Source organism: Mixophyes fleayi, unplaced genomic scaffold (genome assembly GCF_038048845.1).
Source record: "Mixophyes fleayi isolate aMixFle1 unplaced genomic scaffold, aMixFle1.hap1 Scaffold_1833, whole genome shotgun sequence".
Classification (NCBI taxonomy): domain Eukaryota; kingdom Metazoa; phylum Chordata; class Amphibia; order Anura; family Limnodynastidae; genus Mixophyes; species Mixophyes fleayi.
This window is the reverse complement of record NW_027446120.1, coordinates 41,544-67,620: the sequence shown is the minus strand read 5'-3', so window position 1 is coordinate 67,620 and position 26,077 is coordinate 41,544. Positions and strand designations below refer to the sequence as shown.

Sequence of the window (26,077 nt, the reverse complement as noted above, 5' to 3'; positions counted from 1 at the left end):
AGAGTATGTCAGGTACAGGAGGTAGCACCCGGTGTAGTGACAGGCCAGGGATCAGTGGACTGGACAGAGCACCAGAGAGTATGTCAGGTACAGGAGGTAGCACACGGTGTAGAGGCAGGCCAGGGATCAGTAGACTGGACAGAGTACTTGAGAGTATGTCAGGTACAGGAGGTAGCACCCGGTTTAGTGACAGGCCAGGGATCAGTGGACTGGACAGAGCACCAGAGAGTATGTCAGGTACAGGAGGTAGCACACGGTGTAGTGACAGGCCAGGGATTAGTGCACTGGACAGAGCACCAGAGAGTATGTCAGGTACAGGAGGTAGCACACGGAGTAGAGGCAGGCCAGGGATCAGTAGACTGGACAGAGTACTAGAGAGTATGTCAGGTACAGGAGGTAGCACACGGAGTAGAGGCAGGCCAGGGATCAGTAGACTGGACAGAGTACTAGAGAGTATGTCAGGTACAGGAGGTAGCACCCGGTGTAGAGGCAGGCCAGGGATCAGTAGACTGGACAGAGCACCAGAGAGTATGTCAGGTACAGGAGGTAGCACACGGAGTAGTGACAGGCCAGGGATCGGTAGACTGAACAGAGCACCAGAGAGTATGTCAGGTACAGGAGGTAGCACCCGGTGTAGAGGCAGGCCAGGGATCGGTAGACTGGACAGAGCACCAGAGAGTATGTCCGGTACAGGAGGTAGCACACGGAGTAGAGGCAGGCCAGGGATCGGTAGACTGGACAGAGCACCAGAGAGTATGTCAGGTACAGGAGGTAGCACACGGAGTAGTGACAGGCCAGGGATCAGTAGACTGGACAGAGCACCAGAGAGTATGTCAGGTACAGGAGGTAGCACACGGAGTAGTGACAGGCCAGGGATCGGTAGACTGGACAGAGCACCAGAGAGTATGTCAGGTACAGGAGGTAGCACACGGTGTAGAGGCAGGCCAGGGATCAGTAGACTGGACAGAGCACCAGAGAGTATGTCAGGTACAGGAGGTAGCACACGGTGTAGAGGCAGGCCAGGGATCAGTAGACTGGACAGAGTACTAGAGAGTATGTCAGGTACAGGAGGTAGCACACGGAGTAGAGGCAGGCCAGGGATCGGTAGACTGGACAGAGCACCAGAGAGTATGTCAGGTACAGGAGGTAGCACACGGAGTAGAGGCAGGCCAGGGATCAGTAGACTGGACAGAGCACCAGAGAGTATGTCAGGTACAGGAGGTAGCACACGGAGTAGAGGCAGGCCAGGGATCAGTAGACTGGACAGAGCACCAGAGAGTATGTCAGGTACGGGAGGTAGCACCCGGTGTAGTGACAGGCCAGGGATCAGTAGACTGGACAGAGCACCAGAGAGTATGTCAGGTACAGGAGGTAGCACCCGGTGTAGTGACAGGCCAGGGATCAGTAGACTGGACAGAGCACCAGAGAGTATGTCTGGTACAGGAGGTAGCACACGGTGTAGTGACAGGCCAGAGACCAGTGGACTGTACAGAGCACCAGAGAGTATGTCAGGTACAGGAGGTAGCACACGGAGTAGTGACAGGCCAGGGATCAGTAGACTGGACAGAGCACCAGAGAGTATGTCAGGTACAGGAGGTAGCACACGGAGTAGTGACAGGCCAGAGACCAGTGGACTGGACAGAGCACCAGAGAGTATGTCAGGTACAGGAGGTAGCACCCGGTGTAGTGACAGGCCAGGGATCAGTAGACTGGACAGAGCACCAGAGAGTATGTCAGGTACAGGAGGTAGCACACGGAGTAGTGACAGGCCAGGGATCAGTAGACTGGACAGAGCACCAGAGAGTATGTCAGGTACAGGAGGTAGCACACGGAGTAGTGACAGGCCAGAGACCAGCGGACTGGACAGAGCACCAGAGAGTATGTCCGGTACAGGAGGTAGCACACGGAGTAGTGATAGGCCAGGGATCAGCGGACTGGACAGAGCACCAGAGAGTATGTCCGGTACAGGAGGTAGCACACGGAGTAGAGGCAGGCCAGGGATCAGTAGACTGGACAGAGCACCAGAGAGTATGTCAGGTACAGGAGGTAGCACACGGAGTAGTGACAGGCCAGGGATCAGTAGACTGGACAGAGCACCAGAGAGTATGTCAGGTACAGGAGGTAGCACACGGAGTAGTGACAGGCCAGGGATCAGCGGACTGGACAGATTACTAGAGAGTATGTCAGGTACAGGAGGTAGCACACGGAGTAGTGACAGGCCAGGGATCAGCGGACTGGACAGAGTACTAGAGAGTATGTCAGGTACAGGAGGTAGCACACGGAGTAGTGATAGGCCAGGGATCAGCGGACTGGACAGAGTACTAGAGAGTATGTCAGGTACAGGAGGTAGCACACGGAGTAGTGATAGGCCAGGGATCAGCGGACTGGACAGAGTACTAGAGAGTATGTCAGGTACAGGAGGTAGCACACGGAGTAGTGACAGGCCAGGGATCAGTAGACTGGACAGCGCACCAGAGAGTATGTCAGGTACAGGAGGTAGCACCCGGTTTATAGGCAGGCCAGGGATCGGTAGACTGGACAGAGCACCAGAGAGTATGTCAGGTACAGGAGGTAGCACACGGTGTAGTGACAGGCCAGGGATCAGTAGACTGGACAGAGTACTAGAGAGTATGTCAGGTACAGGAGGTAGCACACGGAGTAGTGACAGGCCAGGGATCAGTAGACTGGACAGAGCACCAGAGAGTATGTCAGGTACAGGAGGTAGCACACGGTGTAGTGACAGGCCAGGGATCAGTAGACTGGACAGAGTACTAGAGAGTATGTCAGGTACAGGAGGTAGCACACGGTGTAGTGATAGGCCAGAGACCAGCGGACTGGACAGAGTACTAGAGAGTATGTCAGGTACAGGAGGTAGCACACGGAGTAGTGATAGGCCAGAGACCAGCGGACTGGACAGAGTACTAGAGAGTATGTCAGGTACAGGAGGTAGCACACGGAGTAGTGATAGGCCAGAGACCAGCGGACTGGACAGAGTACTAGAGAGTATGTCAGGTACAGGAGGTAGCACACGGTGTAGTGACAGGCCAGGGATCAGCGGACTGGACAGAGTACTAGAGAGTATGTCAGGTACAGGAGGTAGCACACGGTGTAGTGACAGGCCAGGGATCAGCGGACTGGACAGAGTACTAGAGAGTATGTCAGGTACAGGAGGTAGCACCCAGTGTAGAGGCAGGCCAGGGATCAGTAGACTGGACAGAGCACCAGAGAGTATGTCGGGTACAGGAGGTAGCACACGGTGTAGTGACAGGCCAGGGATCAGTAGACTGGACAGAGCACCAGAGAGTATGTCAGGTACAGGAGGTAGCACACGGTGTAGTGACAGGCCAGGGATCAGTAGACTGGACAGAGTACTAGAGAGTATGTCAGGTACAGGAGGTAGCACACGGTGTAGTGATAGGCCAGAGACCAGCGGACTGGACAGAGTATTAGAGAGTATGTCAGGTACAGGAGGTAGCACACGGAGTAGTGATAGGCCAGAGACCAGCGGACTGGACAGAGTACTAGAGAGTATGTCAGGTACAGGAGGTAGCACACGGTGTAGTGACAGGCCAGGGATCAGCGGACTGGACAGAGTACTAGAGAGTATGTCAGGTACAGGAGGTAGCACACGGAGTAGTGATAGGCCAGAGACCAGCGGACTGGACAGAGTACTAGAGAGTATGTCAGGTACAGGAGGTAGCACACGGAGTAGTGATAGGCCAGAGACCAGCGGACTGGACAGAGTACTAGAGAGTATGTCAGGTACAGGAGGTAGCACACGGTGTAGTGACAGGCCAGGGATCAGCGGACTGGACAGAGTACTAGAGAGTATGTCAGGTACAGGAGGTAGCACACGGTGTAGTGACAGGCCAGGGATCAGCGGACTGGACAGAGTACTAGAGAGTATGTCTGGTACAGGAGGTAGCACACGGAGTAGTGACAGGCCAGAGACCAGCGGACTGGACAGAGTACTAGAGAGTATGTCAGGTACAGGAGGTAGCACACGGAGTAGTGACAGGCCAGGGATCAGTAGACTGGACAGAGCACCAGAGAGTATGTCAGGTACAGGAGGTAGCACACGGTGTAGTGACAGGCCAGGGATCAGCGGACTGGACAGAGTACTAGAGAGTATGTCTGGTACAGGAGGTAGCACCCGGTGTAGAGGCAGGCCAGGGATCAGTAGACTGGACAGAGCACCAGAGAGTATGTCAGGTACAGGAGGTAGCACACGGTTTAGTGACAGGCCAGGGATCAGTGGACTGGACAGAGCACCAGAGAGTATGTCAGGTACAGGAGGTAGCACACGGAGTTGTGACAGGCCAGGGATCAGTAGACTGGACAGAGCACCAGAGAGTATGTCAGGTACAGGAGGTAGCACACGGAGTAGTGACAGGCCAGGGATCAGCGGACTGGACAGAGTACTAGAGAGTATGTCAGGTACAGGAGGTAGCACCCGGTGTAGAGGCAGGCCAGGGATCAGTGGACTGGACAGAGTACTAGAGAGTATGTCAGGTACAGGAGGTAGCACACGGAGTAGTGACAGGCCAGAGACCAGCGGACTGGACAGAGTACTAGAGAGTATGTCAGTGTCAGGCGCCGTCTCCGCACTGACACTTGGTGCAGGACGCCTGCACCTTCCAAGCAACCACGTGCTGTTGCCTAGCAGCGGGACGCTATCTCTGCTCACCTGTCTGCAGCCAGCATGTCTTACCGCCAAAATCTCCCTAACCCAATCAGGAGGCACCTTAGGGTATATAAGGCAGCCTCTGACACATGTCTAGTGCCAGAGTATTTGGTCTTCAGCCTTGCTCCAGCATTTGTTCCTGTGTGCTGTGATTTGGATTCTGACCCCGGCTTGTTCCGGACTTCTCCTTCGGTTCCTGATTCTGGCTTAGACTGATATTTGGTATTGACCCGGCTTCCTGACCACTCTCCTGCTTCTGATTTGGCTATATCCGTTCCTCTGGTTGTGACCCGACTTGCTGACTACTCTTCCATCCTGCATCCTGGTGGGCTGTCACCGCTGCCTCAATTGTTACCTCACCAGCTGACTGATACTGAGGGCTGTGAACTGCACGTCCCTTGCAGCAAAGTCCATACCTCCTTGCGGGGGTTCCTGGTGAAAACCAGGGGCGTGTTAGACTCCGCGCCTCAGTACTCAGTAGCGCCAACTGCTGGCAGATATTCTCAATTACACAGAGTGATTCTGACAGTCAGGTACTGGCAAGAGCTTCAAGGGCTCAGGTTCCAGGGACAGGCGATAGATCAGGGTCACTAGCAGAGGCTCAGAATCCAGGAACAGGCAAAGGTCATACACGGGTAATCAATCTCAGGTTTCAACACCAAACACAGGAACAGGAGCAGGCAGCAGTACTGGAACAGAATGCTATACCCGGCAGTGAGGCTCAGACCTCACTGCCTTAAATAGTACTAAGAGCCAATCAGGACAGAGGAGAACAGGGCTGACAATCAGACTCAGGAGGCTGCTAATTAATTACTAGCTAGAACTGGCATAGGTCATATCATAAACCAGGAACATGTATAAATATATAATTGAACAAATTAGAATCATGAGAGAGCTCCCCCTGGAGTTGGAGGATGTTCCTACACTATCCTACATCTATGCCACAAGGATAATTCCAAAGAATAATAACAGTATAGAAACTAGAGCATGCGCCCGGCTACTAGATCACATCAGGATGTGGCGTACCGCCACGGCTTGTGACAGTACCCCCCCCCCCCCTTTGAGGAGGGGTTAAGGAACCACTTAATCTAGGCTTATCTGGAAACTTCTGATGAAAAGCTCTTCTTAACTCATTGACATGCAAGTTCCTGGCAGGTATCCATGATCTTTCTTCAGGGCCATACCCCTTCCAGTGAACCAAACAGTGGAGTTGGCGTTGTACCCATTTGGAATCAAGAATCTTTTCGATCACATATTCCGCAAGACCATCCACTATCACTTGGGCAGGTTTGCTTGGCTGTTTCCTGGGAAACCTCCGGGAAGTAAGAGCTGGCTTCAATAAGGATGCATGGAACGTACGGGGTATCCTTAAAGAGTTGGGCAGTTCCAACTGAAAAGCAACAGGGTTAATCTTCCTGATGATCTTAAATGGACCAATGTATCTTGGTCCGAACTTAAAGGAAGGCTGGCAGAGCTTGATGTTCTTAGTGGAGAGCCATACTCTATCCCCCTCCTTGAACTTGCAAGGACGTCTGAAGCGATCCTTAAATAACTTGGCTCGAGACGCAGCTTGCTTCAAAGATAAGTTTATCTTTTTCCAAATTCTCTTCAGAGAATGAGCAATGTGTCCGATCTCACGGTGGGTGGGTGGCATGATGTCAGAAAATAAAACAGACTTGGGATGTCTCCCATAAATGCAGAAAAATGGGGCATAGCCAGAGGAAGAGTGTGGTGAATTATTGTAGGCAAATTCCCCCCATGGCAGGTGTTCTACCCAGTAGTCATGTAATTCGGAAATGCAGCATCTTAAATACTGTTCCAAAGACTGGTTTACCCCTTCCGTCTGTCCATTAGTTTGTGGGTGATAGGTTGATGAAAAACTAAGTTGAATGTCAAGCAAGGCACAAAATGATTTCCATAACTGGGCCACAAATTGAGTACCTCTGTCTGATACAATATTAGTGGGTATTCCATGTAGTCTGAAAACATTTTGAATAAACAGAGGAGCCAAAGACTTAGCAGATGGTAGCTTTGGTAAAGGAACAAAATGAGCCATCTTACTAAAGCGATCGACTATCACCCAAATGCAATTACACCCTTTAGACAAAGGCAAATCCGTGATAAAATCCATGGAGATGTGGGTCCATGGAACACGGGGCACGGGTAAAGGCATCATCTGTTCCATGGGCAAATCTCTGGGTGTTTTCACCCTGGAACAAATCTCGCAGGACTGTACAAAGTCTCTTACGTCTTTCTTCATAGAAGGCCACCAAACAGAACGAGAGAGTAATTTAATAGTCTTGTGATACCTGGATGTCCAGATATTTTGCTGTCATGGACCTCAGACAAGACAGACTGTCTCAGACCAGCTGTAACAAACAACAAATTGGGAGACATGGAAGCTGGAGCCTGATCCTGAACTGCCCGTAACTGGGTTGTCAAATCCTGAGTTAGCCCTGAAACGATGGTTTGAGAAGGTATGATAGGAGTGTTATAAAGGGGATCCTCATGTTTCTGTACAAAACTTCTAGATAAGGCATCCGCCTTCAAATTCTTAGAACCGGGGCGATATGTGATCACAAAACTAAATCAAGAGAAGAAAAGAGCCCAGCGCGCCTGTCTGGGATTCAACCTCTTAGCAGTCTCAATGTATTGGAGATTTTTGTGATCCGTGTACACCGTGATGTTATGCTTAGCGCCCTCCAACCAATGTCTCCATTCTTCGAATGCCCAATGAATGGCCAGCAACTCACAATTTCCCACATCATAATTAATCTCTGCCGCTGAGAATTCCTTAGAGAAGAAAGCACATGGGTGTAACTTCTCATCAGAACTGGACACTTGTGACAGAACTGCCCCCATCCCAACCTCAGAAGCATCCACTTCAACAATGAAAGGTAGCTCTGTATCAGGATGTTTGAGGATAGTGGCAGAAACAAAGGCCTTTTTAAGAGTATCAAATGCTTTGACAGCTTCTGGCGGCCATACCACTGGATCAGCTCCTTTCTTAGTTAATTGAGTGTTAGGTGCTACAATTACCGAAAAATTGCGAATGAATCTCCTGTAGTAATTAGCAAACCTGAGGAACCTTTGGATGGCTTTTAGGTTACTGGGAAGGCTCCAATCAGTGATAGCTCGGACTTTGGCTGGATCCATCGTAAATCCGTTGGAAGAAATGAAATACCCCAAGAATGCCACAGTGGAGACTTCAAACTCACATTTCCCCAATTTGGCAAATAGATGATTGTCTCTAAGTTTCTGTAGTACCAAACGGACTTGTTCCCGGTGTTGGGGCAAAGATGAGGAATAGATCGAGATGTCATCCAGATACACAATGACAAATTGACCCAGATAATCTCGTAGTACATCATTGATCAAGTCATGGAACACAGCTGGCGCATTAGAAAGACCAAACGGCATAACACAATACTCGTAATGTCCAGAATGAGTGATAAAAGTGGTCTTCCATTCATCGCCCTTCCGTATGCGTATCAAATTGTACGCTCCGCGTAAATCTATTTTAGAAAATACCAAAGCACCTCTTAACTGGTCGACAACTGAGAAATCAGTGGCAGAGGATATTTGTTTTTAATGGTGATCTGATTCAGACCTCTGTAATCAATGCAAGGTCGCAAATCTCCATCTTTCTTTTTGACAAAGAAAAATCCGGCACCCAGGGGTGAACAAGAAGGTCTAATGAACCCTTTTTTCAGGTCCTCAGAAATATAGTTCTCCGTGGCTTTGGTCTCTTCCATGGAAAGAGAATATAAACGAGTCTTAGGAAATTTGCTCCTGGGCTGAATATCAATAGTGCAATCATACGGGCGATGTGGTGGTAATGTATCTGCAGCTTGCTGGGAGAAAACATCAGCAAAATCTTGATATTGCAGCGGGAGTGTGAGACCTGGTTTGATGGAAGCAGTAGCAACCTTAACTGCTAGGCATTTCCTTTGGCAGTTTTTCCCCCATGCCACCAGTTCTCCTGTGGACCAATCAAGGACTGGGTTGTGCTTGATAAGCCAAGGGTACCCCAGAACCACAGGGTATGTGGGCGAATGGATAAGGTAGAATGACAGCATTTCCTTATGGAGTGCTCCCACTGTCAGGGTAAGAGAGCTGGTACTCTCTAGCACGCTTCCGCCCTTAATTAGGTGGCCATCTAAACCACAAACAGATACTGGGACTTTTAATGGTTGGGTAGGAACAACAAACCGCCGAGCCAGAGAAATATCCAGAAAATTTCCAGCTGCTCCGCTGTCCAGGAAAGCTAGGACATCAACACTCCCAGAGACCAGGGAAATCTGGGCAGGGAGGAAATTTTTATTCTGTACAAGGTAAACACCCAAATGAACTTTTCTAGTATCCCCGGTATTAACTGAGCTGGAGATAGGGAAAAAGTTTTGCGGATGAAATTCTTTTTCCAGTCTTCTTTCATTTATTCGCCGATCAATGCGAATTGCCAAACACATAAAGGACTCCAGAGAATCAGGAGCTGGATATTGCACCAATATGTCCTTTATTAGTTCTGTAAGGCCCAAACGAAACTGACTGCAGAGAGCTGGATTATTCTATTCACAATCTGTGGCCCACCTGCGAAATTCAGTACAATATTCTTCAGCAGAACGACGCCCCTGTTTCAAAGATCTAACTTTAGACTCAGCAGTAGCAACTTTGTCAGGATCGTCATACAGGAGACCCAAGGCTTGGAAAAAAGAATCTACAGATAACCGTTCCGGACTGTCAGGGCACAATCCAAATGCCCAGGTTTGTGGATCTCCTTGCAACAGTGATATAACAATACCCACTCGCTGCTGTTCCAAACCGGAAGACAGAGGACGTAGCTTGAAATATAATTTGCAACTTTCCCTAAAGTTGTGGAAATCCCTTCGGCTGCCAGAAGATCTGTCTGGAAGATGAAGCTTGGGATCTTGAACTTCAACCTCCTGAGAAGAGGTAATCCTGGAGGCTTGTTCCTGAACAGACAATCTGGTAGAAATGTCTTGAGCAATCTGATATTGAGCCTGCAGTTGATTAGCCAGCACTTGTGCTAGGGAAGGAGGAGTAGGATCCATGGGAGTAAATCCCAAGTATGTGAGCTGGTTATAATGTTATGGCCACCAGTGTGGCATAAACTCATAGAACAGATAGAAGAGGTCTTCACCTTTAGCAGCCGCCTTTCCCGTAGAGACTGGTTACGCTCACAGGTACTCGGATGCCCCCAGGTCTTATGCTCAGAGTAGTATGAGTTTATGCTCACACGGCAGCGCACAGGTACAGGAGGTAGCACACGGAGTAGTGACAGGCCAGAGATCAGCGGACTGGACAGAGCACCAGAGAGTATGTCAGGTACAGGAGGTAGCACACGGTGTAGAGGCAGGCCAGAGATCAGCGGACTGGACAGAGCACCAGAGAGGATGTCAGGTACAGGAGGTAGCACACGGAGTAGTGACAGGCCAGAGATCAGCGGACTGGACAGAGCACCAGAGAGTATGTCAGGTACAGGAGGTAGCACACGGAGTAGTGACAGGCCAGAGACCAGCGGACTGGACAGAGCACCAGAGAGTATGTCAGGTACAGGAGGTAGCACACGGAGTAGTGACAGGCCAGAGATCAGCGGACTGGACAGAGCACCAGAGAGGATGTCAGGTACAGGAGGTAGCACACGGAGTAGTGACAGGCCAGAGACCAGCGGACTGGACAGAGCACCAGAGAGTATGTCAGGTACAGGAGGTAGCACCCGGTTTATAGGCAGGCCAGGGATCGGTAGACTGGACAGAGCACCAGAGAGTATGTCAGGTACAGGAGGTAGCACACGGAGTAGTGACAGGCCAGAGATCAGCGGACTGGACAGAGCACCAGAGAGGATGTCAGGTACAGGAGGTAGCACACGGAGTAGTGACAGGCCAGAGACCAGCGGACTGGACAGAGCACCAGAGAGTATGTCAGGTACAGGAGGTAGCACACGGAGTAGTGACAGGCCAGAGACCAGCGGACTGGACAGAGCACCAGAGAGGATGTCAGGTACAGGAGGTAGCACACGGAGTAGTGACAGGCCAGAGACCAGCGTACTGGACAGAGCACCAGAGAGTATGTCAGGTACAGGCAGAAGGGTCAAGGTCACAGGCACAGGGTCAGGATCCAGGGATAGGCAAAGGTCATACACGGGTAATCAATCTCGGGTTTCAATACTAAAGACAGGAACAGGAGCAGGCAGCAGTACTGGAACAGAATGCTATAACCGACAGTGAGGCTCAGACCTCACTGCCTTAAATAGTACTAAGAGCCAATCAAGACAGAGGAGAACAGGGCTGACAATCAGCCTCAGGAGGCTGCTAATTAATTACTAGCTAGAACTGGCATAGGTCATATCATAAGCCAGGAACATGTATAAAAATATAAATGAACCAGTTTAAATTATATGAGAGCTCCCCCTGGAGTTGGAGGATGTCCCTACACCCTCCTACATCGATGCCACAAGGATAATAACAGAGCATAGAAACTAGAGCACGCGCCCGGCTACTAGATCACGCCAGGATGCGGCGTACCGCCGCGGCTTGTGACACTTCCTATAACCTTTACTGGACGGTTTTGTGTTAGGTTCTTTTCCTTGACCCTGTGATGAAGGAATTTAGCTATGATGGGATATAGATGTGACCCTTTTCCTCTTGTGCCACAACAGGTGAGCTCTTTCAGTTTGAGGGGTGCCCGTGTCACCCAGCCTTGGTTAGAGCTGTGGAAAGATCCAGTGGTGCCACAAGTTGTAGAGGTGACTGTCACTTTCTCAGGAGCTGTAGACTCTTTGTCTGAACTTCATTATTATTCTACAGCGACAAGACTCGGGAGGTGTTACAATGAAGTGGTTCCATAATCCGTCAGGGATGTTAGAATCAAGGTTTCCTTGGCCGTTTCGGTGGCTGGTTTGCGTTCATTAGAGGATGAGAGGGAAGCTGGGTTTGCCTAGGTACTATCTTAGCTTGTCCATGCTGCATGGATCTAGTTGAAAGCCTTGAATGTATAAGGCTACAGAGTTACTACATAGTAATGTGGGTGATAGTCTGCGGGTTGGGGGCAGAGGGCATGTGACAAGTCGTCAGAGAGTGAGGGTAGCATAGGGCGGCACACTGAGCTCCCTCTATGTATACTCTGCCTTCTTTGTTTTGCTACGATATGTCGTTTTTTTCCCTATTCCTCCTTTATATTAAATTAGAAGACAAATAAGGTGGATTCCAGACGAGTTGTAGGAGCCAGTTCGGGTCGGCTGGAGACTGGATAACGGGGTTCTCAGTCCCCCTAAGCAGCATATTTATTGTCCGTACTTGTGGGGATTAGCAAAAATATAGTTTGCTGTAGGTAGTTACATGTGTGGGCGTGGCCTGTTATATTGGAGGGAAGACTGCAATCTGATAGGCTGTGGTCAGGACCCTTCCTCACTCTCATACCTGCTATTTGCTGTAGTTAGAAGTGGTCATTGTGCATGCTCAGCCCCCTCTACATCCTAAGCTCTGTTGCTGGTAGGCTGTCTCTGCTGCTAGGGATGCCCTCAGGGCTCCAGTGTAGCCCCTGGAAACAGTGTGGCCCTTCCACAAACAGCGCTGTCCCTGCAGAATCACTAAGGTTATCAATTCATTCAATTCTCAATATTAAAACATTTTTTACATGTATTCATAATTTGTCCTTGGAGCACTGCACCTCTAATACTGGTCACATAGACATCTCCCTCATACATGCGGCGTGTAGAGGTACAAGTATATTTATCTTGTGTGTATATTCCGGGGAAGTGTAATATTGTGTCCCATCCCCTGCTATTACCTATATTACATATACACTGATCATTCACAACAGTAAAACCACCTGCCTAATATTGTGTAGGTCCCTCATGCTGCCAAAACAGCTCTGACCCATGGAGACATGGACTTCACAAGACCTCTGAAGGTGTCCTGTGGTATCTGGCACCAAGACGTTAGCAGCAAATAATTTACGACTTGTAAGTTGTGAGGTGGGACCTCCATGGCTCGGACTTGTTTTCAAAGCACATCCCACAGATGTTCGATCGGATTGAGATCTGGGGAATTTGGAGGCCAAGTCAACACCTTGAGCTCTTTGTTATGTTCCTCAAACCATTCCTGAACAACTTCTGCGGTGTGACAGGACGCATTATCCTGCTGAAAGGTCACTGCCATCAGGGAATACCGCTGCCATGAACTTGGTCTGCAACAACATTTAGGTAGGTGGTACGTGTCATAGTAACATCCACATGAATACCAGGACCCAAGGTTTCCCGGCAGAACATTACCCAGAGCATCTCACTGCCTCCGCCAGCTGCCTTCTTCCCATAGTGCAACCTTTTTTATCACAGCCAGCATGAACTTTTTCAGCAATTTGTGCTACAATAGCTCTTCTGTGGGATTGGACCAGACGGGCTAGCCTTCGTTTCCTACGCGCATCAATGAGCCTTGCATACCGGGAACACCCCACAAGACCTGACGTTTTGGAGATGCTCTGACCCAGTCGTTTACCCATCACAATTTGGCCCTTGTCAGTCGCTCAGATCCTTACGTTGCCCATTTTTCCTGCTTCCAACTCATCAACTTAAAGAACTGACTGTTCACTTGCTGCCTAATATATCCCACCTCTTGTCAGGTGTCATTGTAACCAGATAATCAGTGTTGTTCACTTGTCAGTGGTGTTAATGTTGTGAGTGGTGTATATTCTTGGGCAGAGTAATACTGTGTCACGTCTGTAGAGTATACTCTGTTCTTATTACTTGTCGGGAAAGTGTAACCTCTTCTTGGGGAGTGATACAACTTGTGCTTGTTTCCACAGGCCTGGAAACGGTGGTGCACACAGATCTTGTCTGCGTTGAGGTAAGTTGTGTAACCTACATCACTACGTACATGTGAACTGTCGCTGACTGCACCTTCTCATGTTGTATAAACACACCTTGTATTTCTCTCTGATGTCGGTATGTATTCTGAATTGCCAATAGCCTGAACTAGTTAGGAAGATGATTATTAAAATAAAAATAATTACTACATAAACATTTGTTTAGAAAGGCTGTCCGCACATTCTGTGGGTGTTTGATGCAAACAGCCCACGTGAGACTCCTTCATGGTCCCAGTCACCGTCTTATCAGGGGGCCTCACCGAGGACCATTCATGGCTGCCCGCTGTGTAATAGTCTTACTGTTCCGCATTCAAATATAGACCATAAAGACACAATATTGTCACATTTCACAGCACTGACAGAGGGCCGTTTTTATAAAGGAAGTCTTTTGTTAATTGCCTTTTTTATGTTTTAATGTTTCATTATGATTGTTTTCACTTGTTCTTTGTTCAGCAACACATAAACTTATTAATATGACTTATTTATATGTGAATTTATCCCAAATGATATCATGTGCTCCTCCGACTTACCGAAATAGAGCTCCATCCATCTACACCACGGATCTGACTTTCTAAACACAGAAAAAACAGCGCTAGAAATACACATAGGTGTAGCCAATTGGAAAATACAAAAACCAAGGCAGAATGAAATATTTATTATAAACATATATGGAAATCCAGTATAAAATACGGAGTTATAACTCCTAATATAAAAATGATTCTGGTGGTTCTATTGACAATTAATTGCAATGAAGACAATTTAGGCATTGGATATTCACACTAACTCCTCATATTAATGGTACAGTTCCAAGTGTGTCCTGGGAGCAAATTATAGAGGTAATAAACACTAAGGATATCCCAGTATAGAAGAGTCAATTGTAAGATCCAGCATATAATAGAGAGTGTAGACCATATGTACTCACGGTCCTCTTCTATCCTGTTAATATGCAGCTCTCCGGAATAAAATCTCCTGCAGCTATCCGCTGCTAGTAATGGGATTCTCCTGTAAGTGAGTCCTCCTAGCGGTATGAACCGCAATTCTCCCGCGATTGGGTAGTTACCAACATATGACACTGATGCTGTGCATTCAGAAACTCTGCCCTGGCAGAAACGAAGAGCAGTGTGAGATGGTTCCCGGAACAGTAGATCCGTTATGCCGTATATAGATGTATATTCAGAATCAACAATTCGAATGGATTAGTAAATGACTAGGCGACGCGTTTCGTCTCAGGCATGAGACTTCTTCAAGCCAAAAGGTAGATGTGGATGTTATGTCTCAGTTCATTCTTATATAGATGAAGGAGGAGGGGTAAGTTCCAGATGTCTCATTAACTACTCACTTAATCAGCTGCATTCAAAGCGGCTGTGAAGGTGATCACATGTACAAAAAGTATATAGCATATAAGTCATAAAATGCATGTATAGTGCAATATATGGCATATAATATCCATGTCACATTTTTTTGGGTGTACAGTAATATACATAACATGAATATTATTATTATATTTATATATGCCAAAAAGGAGGGGAGAGAGGTGTATTTTACAATCAAATATATATACACACACATACAGTCCTAAAAGATCCCAATGAATATAGCTATAATGTTGCTATATAAAATAATGGCATTATCCAACACATATAAACACTAAATGGACAAGCAGGTACCTAATGGATCCTGAATGTCAGATGTTAATAGATCTATAGAGGACCATAGGTATATTATTATATTATATTATTATTGATACTTCATAATTAATCTTCATAGAAGTCCAACGCCTCATTTAATCCTTCTGGACTAAGGGTTTTTAATTTTAAAAATCCATAGTGTTTCTGCTTCACATAATTTTCTAAATCTATCTCCTCCTCGAGAGGTTTTTGTAATTAATTCAACTCCTGTTAGTTGTAAACCTGAAGGATCTTGATTATGTACCAACGAAAAATGTTTAGACGCACTATGTGTCTGTAGACCTATAGTAATGTTACGTCTGTGCTCTCTAAAACGTGTTTTTAAGGACCTAGTTGTTCTACCTATATATTGACGTTGACAAGGGCATTCTAAGACATAAACAACAAACATAGAATCACATGTAATGTAGTGCTTAATCGGGAATATTTCACCAGAGACGGTAGAAGTAACATCTTTCTTTTTGTTTGTTATAAAATTACAAGTCACACATATTTTCTTATTGCATTTATAACATCCTGTAATTCTAGGTAATAGCCAGTGTGAAATGGCAGGTGTTGGCAATTTTCCCTTTTCTGTTTTAAACTGACTGAAAGTCAAAAAGCTTTTCAGGTTTCTGTTTTTTCAAAAAACAACTCTCGGTCTATTGCCTAATAATGGTTCTAATATTACATCTTGTCTTAATATATCATAATATATATATATATCATATATCTGAACTGCATCTCCATCCATGTACACTATGGCTAAGACTTCCAGAATCACATTTTCTGCCATCTCTTCTAGTTCTTATGCATAGTAAATCAGATCTTCATCCATCTATCCTATGGATCAGACATACCAAACTGGTCTCCAGCAATCTACTCTACTGCTCCTTAATAGTAAATCAGATCTTCATCCATCTATCCTATTGATCAGACCTACCAAACTGGTCTCCAGCAATCTACTCTACTGCTCCTGCATAGCATATCAAATCTCCATCCATCTATCCTATGGATCAGACATACCAATCTGGTCTCCAACAATGTACTCTACTACGCCTGCATAGTAAATCAGATTTCCATCCATCTATCCTATGGATCAGACATACCAAACTGGTCTCCATCAATCTACTCTACTGCTTATTCATAGTAAATCGGATCTCCATCCATCTATCCTATGGATCAGACATACCAGACTGGTCTCCATCAATCTACTCTACTGCTCATTCATAGTAAATCAGATCTCCATCCATCTATCCTATGGATCAGACATACCAAACTGGTCTCCATCAATCTACTCTACTGCTCCTTAATAGTAAATCAGATCTTCATCCATCTATCCTATGGATCAGACATACCAAACTGGTCTCCAACAATCTACTCTACTGCTCCTGCATAGTAAATCCGATCTTCATCCATCTATCCTATGGATAAGACATACCAATCTGGTCTCCAACAATCTACTCTACTGCTCCTGCATAGTAAATCAGATCTTCATCCATCTATCCTATGGATAAGAAATACAAAACTGGTCTCCCAACAATCTACTCTACTGCTTTTGCATAGTAAATCAGATCTTCATCCATCTATCCTATGGATCAGACATACCAAACTGGTCTCCAACTATATACTCTACTGCTCCTGCATAGTAAATCAGATCTTCATCCATCTATCCTATTGATCAGACATACCAATCTTGTCTCCAACAATCTACTCTACTGCTCCTGCATAGTAAATCAGATCTCCATCCATCTATCCTATGGATCAGACATACCAAACTGGTCTCCATCAATCTACTCTACTGCTCATTCATAGTAAATCAGATCTCCATCCATCTATCCTATGGATTAGACATACCAGACTGGTCTCCATCAATCTACTCTACTGCTCATTCATAGTAAATGAGATCTCCATCCATCTATCCTATGGATCAGACATACCAATCTACTGCTCCTGCATAGCATATCAGATCTCCATCCATCTATCCTATGGATCAGACATACCAAACTGGTCTCCAACAATGTACTCTACTGCTCCTGTATAGTAAATCAGATCTCCATCCATCTATCCTATGGATCTGACATACCAAACTGGTCTCCAACAATCTACTCTCCTGCTCCTGCATAGTAAATCAGATCTTCATCCATCTATCCTATGGATCAGACATACCAATCTACTGCTCCTGCATAGCAAATCAGATCTTCATGCATCTATCCTTTGGATAAGACATACCAAACTGGTCTCCAGCAATCTACTCTACTGCTCCTGCATAGTAAATCAGATCTTCATCCATCTATCCTATGGATCAGACATACCAATCTCCTGCTCCTGCATTGCATATCATATCTCCATCCATCTATCCTATGGATCAGACATACCAAACTGGTCTCCAACAATCTACTCTACTGCTCCTGCATAGTAAATCAGATCTTCATCCATCTATCCTATTGATCAGACATACCAATCTTGTCTCCAACAATCTACTCTACTGCAACTGCATAGTAAATCAGATCTCCATCCATCTATCCTATGGATCAGACATACCAAACTGGTCTCCATCAATCTACTCTACTGCTCCTGCATAGTAAATCAGATCTCCATCCATCTATCCTATGGATCAGACATACCAAACTGGTCTCCATCAATCTACTCTACTGCTCCTGCATAGTAAATCAGATCTCCATCCATCTATCCTATGGATCAGACATACCAAACTGGTCTCCATCAATCTACTCTACTGCTCATTCATAGTAAATCAGATCTCCATCCATCTATCCTATGGATCAGACATACCAAACTGGTCTCCATCAATCTACTCTACTGCTCCTTAATAGTAAATCAGATCTTCATCCATCTATCCTATGGATCAGACATACCAAACTGGTCTCCAGCAATCTACTCTACTGCTCCTGCATAGTAAATCAGATCTTCATCCATCTATCCTATGGATCAGACATACCAATCTACTGTTCCTGCATAGCATATCAGATCTCCATCCATCTAAACTATGGATCAGACATTCAAAACTGGTCTCCAGCAATCTACTCTACTGCTCCTGCATAGTAAATCAGATCTTCATCCATCTATCCTATGGATCAGACATACCAATCTACTGCTCCTGCATAGCATATCAGATCTCCATCCATCTATCCTATGGATCAGACATACCAAACTGGTCTCCATCAATCTACTCTACTGCTCATTCATAGTAAATCAGATCTCCATACATCTATCCTATGGATTAGACATACCAGACTGGTCTCCATCAATCTACTCTACTGCTCATTCATAGTAAATGAGATCTCCATCCATCTATCCTATGGATCAGACATACCAATCTACTGCTCCTGCATAGCATATCAGATCTCCATCCATCTATCCTATGGATCAGACATACCAAACTGGTCTCAAACAATGTACTCTACTGCTCCTGTATAGTAAATCAGATCTCCATCCATCTATCCTATGGATCTGACATACCAAACTGGTCTCCAACAATCTACTCTCCTGCTCCTGCATAGTAAATCAGATCTTCATCCATCTATCCTATGGATCAGACATACCAATCTACTGCTCCTGCATAGCAAATCAGATCTTCATGCATCTATCCTTTAGATAAGACATACCAAACTGGTCTCCAGCAATCTACTCTACTGCTCCTGCATAGTAAATCAGATCTTCATCCATCTATCCTATGGATCAGACATACCAATCTACTGCTCCTGCATAGCAAATCAGATCTTCATGCATCTATCCTTTGGATCAGACATACCAAACTGGTCTCCAACAATATACTCTACTGCTCCTGCATAGTAAATCAGATCTTCATCCATCTATCCTATTGATCAGACATACCAAACTGGTCTCCATCAATCTACTCTACTGCTCATTCATAGTAAATCAGATCTCCATCCATCTATCCTATGGATCAGACATACCAGACTGGTCTCCATCAATCTACTCTACTGCTCATTCATAGTAAATCAGATCTCCATCCATCTATCCTATGGATCAGACATACCAAACTGGTCTCCATCAATCTACTCTACTGCTCCTTAATAGTAAATCAGATCTTCATCCATCTATCCTATGGATCATACATACCAAACTGATCTCCAGCAATCTACTCTACTGCTCCTGCATAGTAAATCAGATCTTCATCCATCTATCCTATGGATCAGACATACCAATCTACTGTTCCTGCATAGCATATCAGATCTCCATCCATCTAAACTATGGATCAGACATTCAAAACTGGTCTCCAGCAATCTACTCTACTGCTCCTGCATAGTAAATCAGATCTTCATCCATCTATCCTATGGATCAGACATACCAATCTACTGTTCCTGCATAGCATATCAGATCTCCATCCATCTAAACTATGGATCAGACATTCAAAACTGGTCTCCAGCAATCTACTCTACTGCTCCTGCATAGCATATCAGATCTCCATCCATCTATCCTATGGATCAGACATACCAAACGGGTCTCCAACAATGTACTCTACTGCTCCTGTATAGTAAATCAGATCTCCATCCATCTATCCTATGGATCAAACATACCAAACTGGTCTCCAACAATCTACTCTCCTGCTCCTGCATAGTAAATCAGATCTCCATCCATCTAAACTATGGATCTGACATTCAAAATTGGTCTCCAGCAATCTACTCTACTGCGCCTGCATAGTAAATCAGATCTTCATCCATCTATCCTATGGATCAGACATACCAAACTGGTCTCCAACAATCTACTCAACTGCTTTTGCATAGTAAATCAGATCTTCATCCATCTATCCTATGGATCAGACATACCAATCTACTGCTCCTGCATTGCATATCAGATCTCCATCCATCTATCCTATGGATCAGACATACCAATCTACTGCTCCTGCATAGTAAATCAGATCTTCATCCATCTATCCTATGGATCAGACATACCAATCTGGTCTCCAACAATGTACTCTACTGCTCCTGCATAGTAAATCAGATCTTCATCCATCTATCCTATGGATCAGACATACCAATCTGGTCTCCAACAATGTACTCTACTGCTCCTGCATAGTAAATCAGATCTTCATCCATCTATCCTATGGATCAGACATACCAATCTGGTCTCCAACAATGTACTCTCCTGCTCCTGCATAGTAAATCAGATCTTGCGGATGAACAATATCCTTGTCACTGGATTTTGAACAATTCTGTCCAAAAAAGCATTTTCTACCACTATATCAACATGACATTAACCGTGGCGATTTGTAATTGAAGAGAAGAGTTCCTAACACTTGGTTTGATATATCGACACTTAGTTTAGTAACGATTGAATGATGTTGAGTTTGTTATTTATTACATGACTTGTCTTCCAGTTATAATGATCTATTCTGAGTGCAGAGCCCAATCACCTTCTCTCTCCTTCCTTGCAGCTACCTGCACTCCTGTGACCCTCCAATTATCCACGGGAATCTGACCTGTGACACAATTTTCATCCAACACAATGGACTCATCAAAATTGGATCTGGTAAGGTTCTGGCTCCCTAAATTCCTTCTTGGCTTGTTTCATCCACACTTTGTGTGTCTTGTTTTTATTATACAGCTAGGAGCTACATTTATTTTCCAATAATAATACTTGTAGTATTTATTTGTTTACTTACAATATATTATTTTAGTACATACGCTCTAGTGGAGGTTTGTAGGTTGTAAAGCAGGAGGAGAGGAACACAGATTAATTCCTGCAGGTAGTGCTTCTGTTGGAGGAAGGATCTCTATGTGTAGGCCAGATTGTGTATCGCTGGGTGGAGCCCCTTAAGTCCCTCAATCCCCTCTTTGGATTTGTGCGTTGAGTTTGTGCGTGTACTTGTTTTTGGGATCCAAGAGCTTTATGAAGTGTTGTATTATGGGATAGTTGTGTTCTGAGAGTAGGATGGTGGAGACATGAATGGGCTGGTGTGGCTGTGTGGCAAGTAATCGGGATTAATGTGATCATGTACCAAATTTGGATGGGGCTGTGGTTGAGGGTTGTTGCGGTCATAGACCAACAGTTGGGTGGGGACATTGTGGGCTCCTGCTCATTTTGAAGTGTTCTGGTGGTGTGTACTGACTACTGGAACAGTGTGGGTATGTGCTACGGAGGGTTGCCAACCATCAGTAAGCTTACTGACAGCCAGGAAAAGTTTACACCCAACAGTAAAGAAAAAAATTAGTTTTCAGGAAACCCCCAGACCCTAATGGATATACACAGTATAGCAGGATATATTGAGAATGTGTCAGGTTATAGACCCTTTATTTTTATTTTGGTGTAAATTCTACTTTCACTTTCAGTTCTGCACAAATTGGGAAACTGTAAATGTGTCAAAAAGAAATTCTAACAGTAAATTATCATAAAATTGTGGATAAAAATATTTTCAAGAGTTGACAACCTGGTACTGATTGAGGGGGTCGTATGTGGGAGTGCTGAGGGCAGATAGGATGACTTGTGGGCATGTCAAGAACGGAGGTAGTTGGTGTGTAGGCACACTGGGGATAGAGTGGTGGTGTGTGGCTAAAGGGAGGGGGTCACTCACATTGTAGGCGCTGGTGAAAGGGGACGCACAAAGTTGAGGGGTTGGCGTGTGGATGATTCAAGGATAGAGGGCTTGGTGTGTAGGCGTGCTGAGGAGGGAAGGATTGGCATGTGGGCATACAGAGGATTGAGGGTCTGGCATGTGGGATCCAGACAATGGAGCGGTTGGCATGGGGCCTTTCAGAGGACTGAGGGTTTAGCATGTGGGCATGCCGAGAATTAAGGTATTGGCATGTGGGCATGCAGAGGTTGGTGTGTGGGCATACAGAGGATTAAGGGTTTCGTATGTGGGCGTACGGAGGATGGAGGGATTGGTGTGTGGGCATACAGAGGATGAAGGGGTTGGCGTGTGGGCATATAGATGATGGAGGGGTTGGCGTGTGGGCATGCAGAGGATGGAGGGGTTGGCGTGTGGGCATACAGAGGATTGAGGGTCTGGCATGTGGGATCCAGACAATGGATCGGTTGGCGTGTGGCCTTTCAGAGGACTGAGGGTTTGGCGCGTCGGCATGCCCAGGATGGAGGGAGTGGCGGCGTGTGGGCATGCCGAGGATGGAGGGAGTGGCAGCTTGTGGGCGTACAGAGGATGGAGTGGCAGCTTGTGGGCGTACAGAGGATGCAGGGGTTGGCGTCTGGGCATACAGAGGATGCAGGGGTTGGCAAATGGGCATACAGAGGACGGAGGGAGTGGCAGCTTGTGGGCGTACAAAGGATGGAGGGATTGGCGTGTGGACGTACAGAGGATGGAGGGTTTGGCGAATGGGCGTACAGAGGATGGAGGGATTGGCATGTGGACGTACAGAGGATGGAGGGATTGGCATGTGGACGTACAGAGGATGAAGGGATTGGCATGTGGACGTACAGAGGATGGAGGGGTTGGCGAGTGGGCATACAGAGGATGGAGGGGTTGGCGTGTAGACGTACAGAGGAGGGAGTGGAAGCTTGTGGGCAGGCCCACAATGGAGAGGGCGCTGTATCGGTGTGCCCATGATGTAGAGGGCTCATATGGAAAGTGACACCACCTTTTCTGGCAATGTATAATGATTATTTTGATGTGCTCCCTCCACTCCCAGCTGTTCCATCCACTCATTGACTTGTCTTGTTTTATCTCCTGCTTCGGCTGCTCTGTTTCCACACCAGTCTTTCATAGGATTTTTGCTAATGGTGAGATGAATTTTCAGCTCCTGTGATGTTACTGTTGTTGCAATGTATGTGTGTTCAGCCCAAAGCACTCACCCATGTAACACATTACTTCTCCGGGGATTATGGGATATTTGATGAAAAGATACGTCTCCTTCCCAGCCTTTGTTACACGGGTGACTGCTGCTCTGAGGTCGGTGGGGTTGCTTTCTCTCCCTGTACCCTGGCTTTGCAGATCACAGGGTCAGCTGTGTGTTTTAGATGCTCCATAGCATGTAGGAGCCCCTGTCCCCTGTATGTGCATGTCCTTCCCTCTTTACCCCTCTCTCATCTTCATTGCACTCCTGCCCCTCCTGCTGCCAGCTGCTTGCTTGTTGACGCTCTCTGCTTGAACTGTGCAGATGCAGGATGAGATTCTTGTACACAGGTAATTGTAACAATCTCATCTAGGTCCTGAGCCCGATAGATACAGCACATGGAAAATATTAATGATCAGATTCTATCCACAGGGGTCATCCAGCAATATTCCTGCTTATAGAAACTGAGGACACCTCTTCTACATGGCCTATAGCAGCAGCTAGGAATAATGTACTCCTGTGTGAATGAGATGAAGTATGATATGGTGTACACCATGGTCTATTATCCTGAATTCTCTGCCAGTCATACACTGGAATAAAGTATCTTGTTTGTGGCAGTGCCGGCTTCTTCACATAGGTCCATGAAATAGACGATGGTTGTTATTTTTCCTGAATGGTTGTTTATAGATTTTTATTATGGATGGCGAGTTTACAATCCATTTAAGTCAAGATCTAAAGACCGTGGGTGACGTGAGTACACCTTGTGAGACCATAATTGTTTTACAATAGGTAGGTTAGGATGAGCCTAAGGCTAGCTAGGAGGACGGTGATATGGACAAGAGAGAGATAACACATCACATGCTACATCTTGGCATGGGTGGGTCATCTCTGCATCACAGCGATCCCTTGGCAGTGCTGCCAGGAGAAGACCCTGTAGAGTTATCCTTGTAAGAGGGAATCTTGGGCTGGTAGGCCTAGACCATACCATGGTGTATTCTGAAAGCATCTGTTCCTTGGATGAAACTCTCCCACCATCCAATCATTCAAAAAGTGTTGAACAGCTTCCCTTTAAACAATGTGATAGCTGGAGTAGAGCTTTGTATCCACAATTGAAGAATTGTTCTAGCTGCAGCCTAGATGGTTGTTGTTACATTTCTACCACTCTTTATAGTCCTAAAACTAATTGGGACAGCTGCCAGGGCAGGTGATGTGTACATTGTTATTTGCAGACCACTGGTAGAGGTCTTCTTCTGGGGCACTACATTTTGGACACTTGTATATTTGATCAGTCAACTAAGAATCTCCTCTGGGGTGAAAGAGATTCCAGAATATTTCTCTGAAGGTGTCGGTGGGCAAGAGTCTAAGAAAATCTGCAAGTGAGAGAGTTCAACAAGAGCAATGGAAAAGTTCCATCCATTCTCTACCTTATACCATGCTGTCCTGACGCTGAATGGACTTGTAGCTGTTACATTTCAGTTTGCTTCTCTGTGTCACATTTTGCATGATGAGCGGGATTTCTTAGTCCTGTTGGAGGACTGGCATTGAGATGTGCCGCTTGTCTCCAGTATTGCAGTATGATCATAGTGATTGGTGTAATTAAGGAAGCTTATCCTGGGTATTTTGCCCTTTCAAATGAAATTCTGGTATGTGACATTAAGAAATCTAGTGTCAATTTTTTTTTGTGTGGTAAGTAACAGTAGCATCTGAATTAGATGGGGAATGAGATCAATTTGATTAAGTTGGCTCTGCCTAGATAGGATAATGCCCGGATAATGTTAAAATTATACAAATTTGCTGGATTTTTGGCTAATTGTAAGCCAAAATAGGTGATGTCCTTGAACTTGGTGGGGGGCTTGTATACCATATCGTCATCAGCATCATCAACATTTATTTATATAGCGCCGTAGCGCTTTACAATTGGAAACAAACAGTAATAAAACAATACTGGGTAATACAGACAGACAGACAGGTAAGAGGGTCCTGCTCGTAAGCTTACAATCTATGGGACAATGGTTTGATACACAAGGGTAAGTACTACAACATATTGAATATTTGTCCAGCTAGAATGCAAAGGTTACAAAGTATTTAGTGGGCTGTGTGATCAGTCGCACGTTTATGTTGGTCAGAGGGTTGTTGTCTTGTGTTAGCTGTGTAGAGGGTGGTAATAGGGGAGATTAAGATGGTGGTTGAGGAATATTATAAGCTTGTCTGAAGAGGTGGGTTTTCAGAGAACGCTTGAAGGTTTGAAGACTAGAGGAAAGTCTTACTGTGCGAGGGAGGGAATTCCACAAAGTGGGTGCAGCCCGGAAAAAGACCTGAATGTGAGGAAGTGATGACCGTGTGTCTAAGGAAATAGACTTTGATTTATACAAGTTGGCCAAGAACCCTGAGATTTAGAGGCTATAATGACAGACACGGATTAGAACTATATAAGAGGCTACCATCCGCAAAAGCAGATATGTCTATATCACTATATTTAGTCCCATTTTGGAGGATACACAGCATGGAGTCCATATAGAGATTAAGTGGTGTTAACAAGGGGCAGCCTTGTTATGTGACACTAGTCATTCCTACCTTGTTCTCCTCTCAAGCCATTTAATATGAAGGAGGTGGTAAGATTATTATAAAAATATGTATTAAGTTGGACAAAATTGTGGCCAAAAATTGACTCTTGGCCAAGACTCTAAAACAGGCCTGTCCAACCTGCGGCCCTCCAGGTGTTGTGAAACTACAAGCCCCAGCATGCTTTGCTGGTAGACAACCAGTTGATACCTGGAAGGGCATGCTGGGATTTGTAGTTTCACAAACATCTGGAGGGCCGCAGGTTGGACAGGCCTGCTCTAAAACATTGAATAAATGGGAGTATGATACTGTGAGGCTAAGAAGGGTATTTGAGGAAGAAGGCTGCAATGTTGCCTGAAAGACTTCTTCAATAGCCGTTCAGATCCCATTTGCTGGTTGACAAACTCTCGTGAAACTAAGCTGGTGGTCAGTAAGAAGACTCTGGAGAGTGAACCGGAGCCTCACAATCATTTAATTTTAAATAGGTATTTTAAAATGCAAATTAAGAG

At 45.8% G+C, this 26,077-nt stretch overlaps 1 protein-coding gene across 1 annotated transcript in view; it reads left to right on the top strand.

Annotated features, from left to right (window-relative positions):
* LOC142118984 (nuclear receptor-binding protein-like) overlaps nucleotides 1–26,077 on the top strand; it is a 61,317-nt gene that overhangs the window by 6,437 nt on the left and 28,803 nt on the right. The window contains exons 4-6 of the mRNA XM_075194156.1: nucleotides 13,508–13,548; nucleotides 20,654–20,748; nucleotides 22,930–22,953. Of these exons, the coding sequence (XP_075050257.1) occupies nucleotides 13,508–13,548; nucleotides 20,654–20,748; nucleotides 22,930–22,953 (160 nt within the window). The remainder of the gene's footprint in view (nucleotides 1–13,507; nucleotides 13,549–20,653; nucleotides 20,749–22,929; nucleotides 22,954–26,077) is intronic.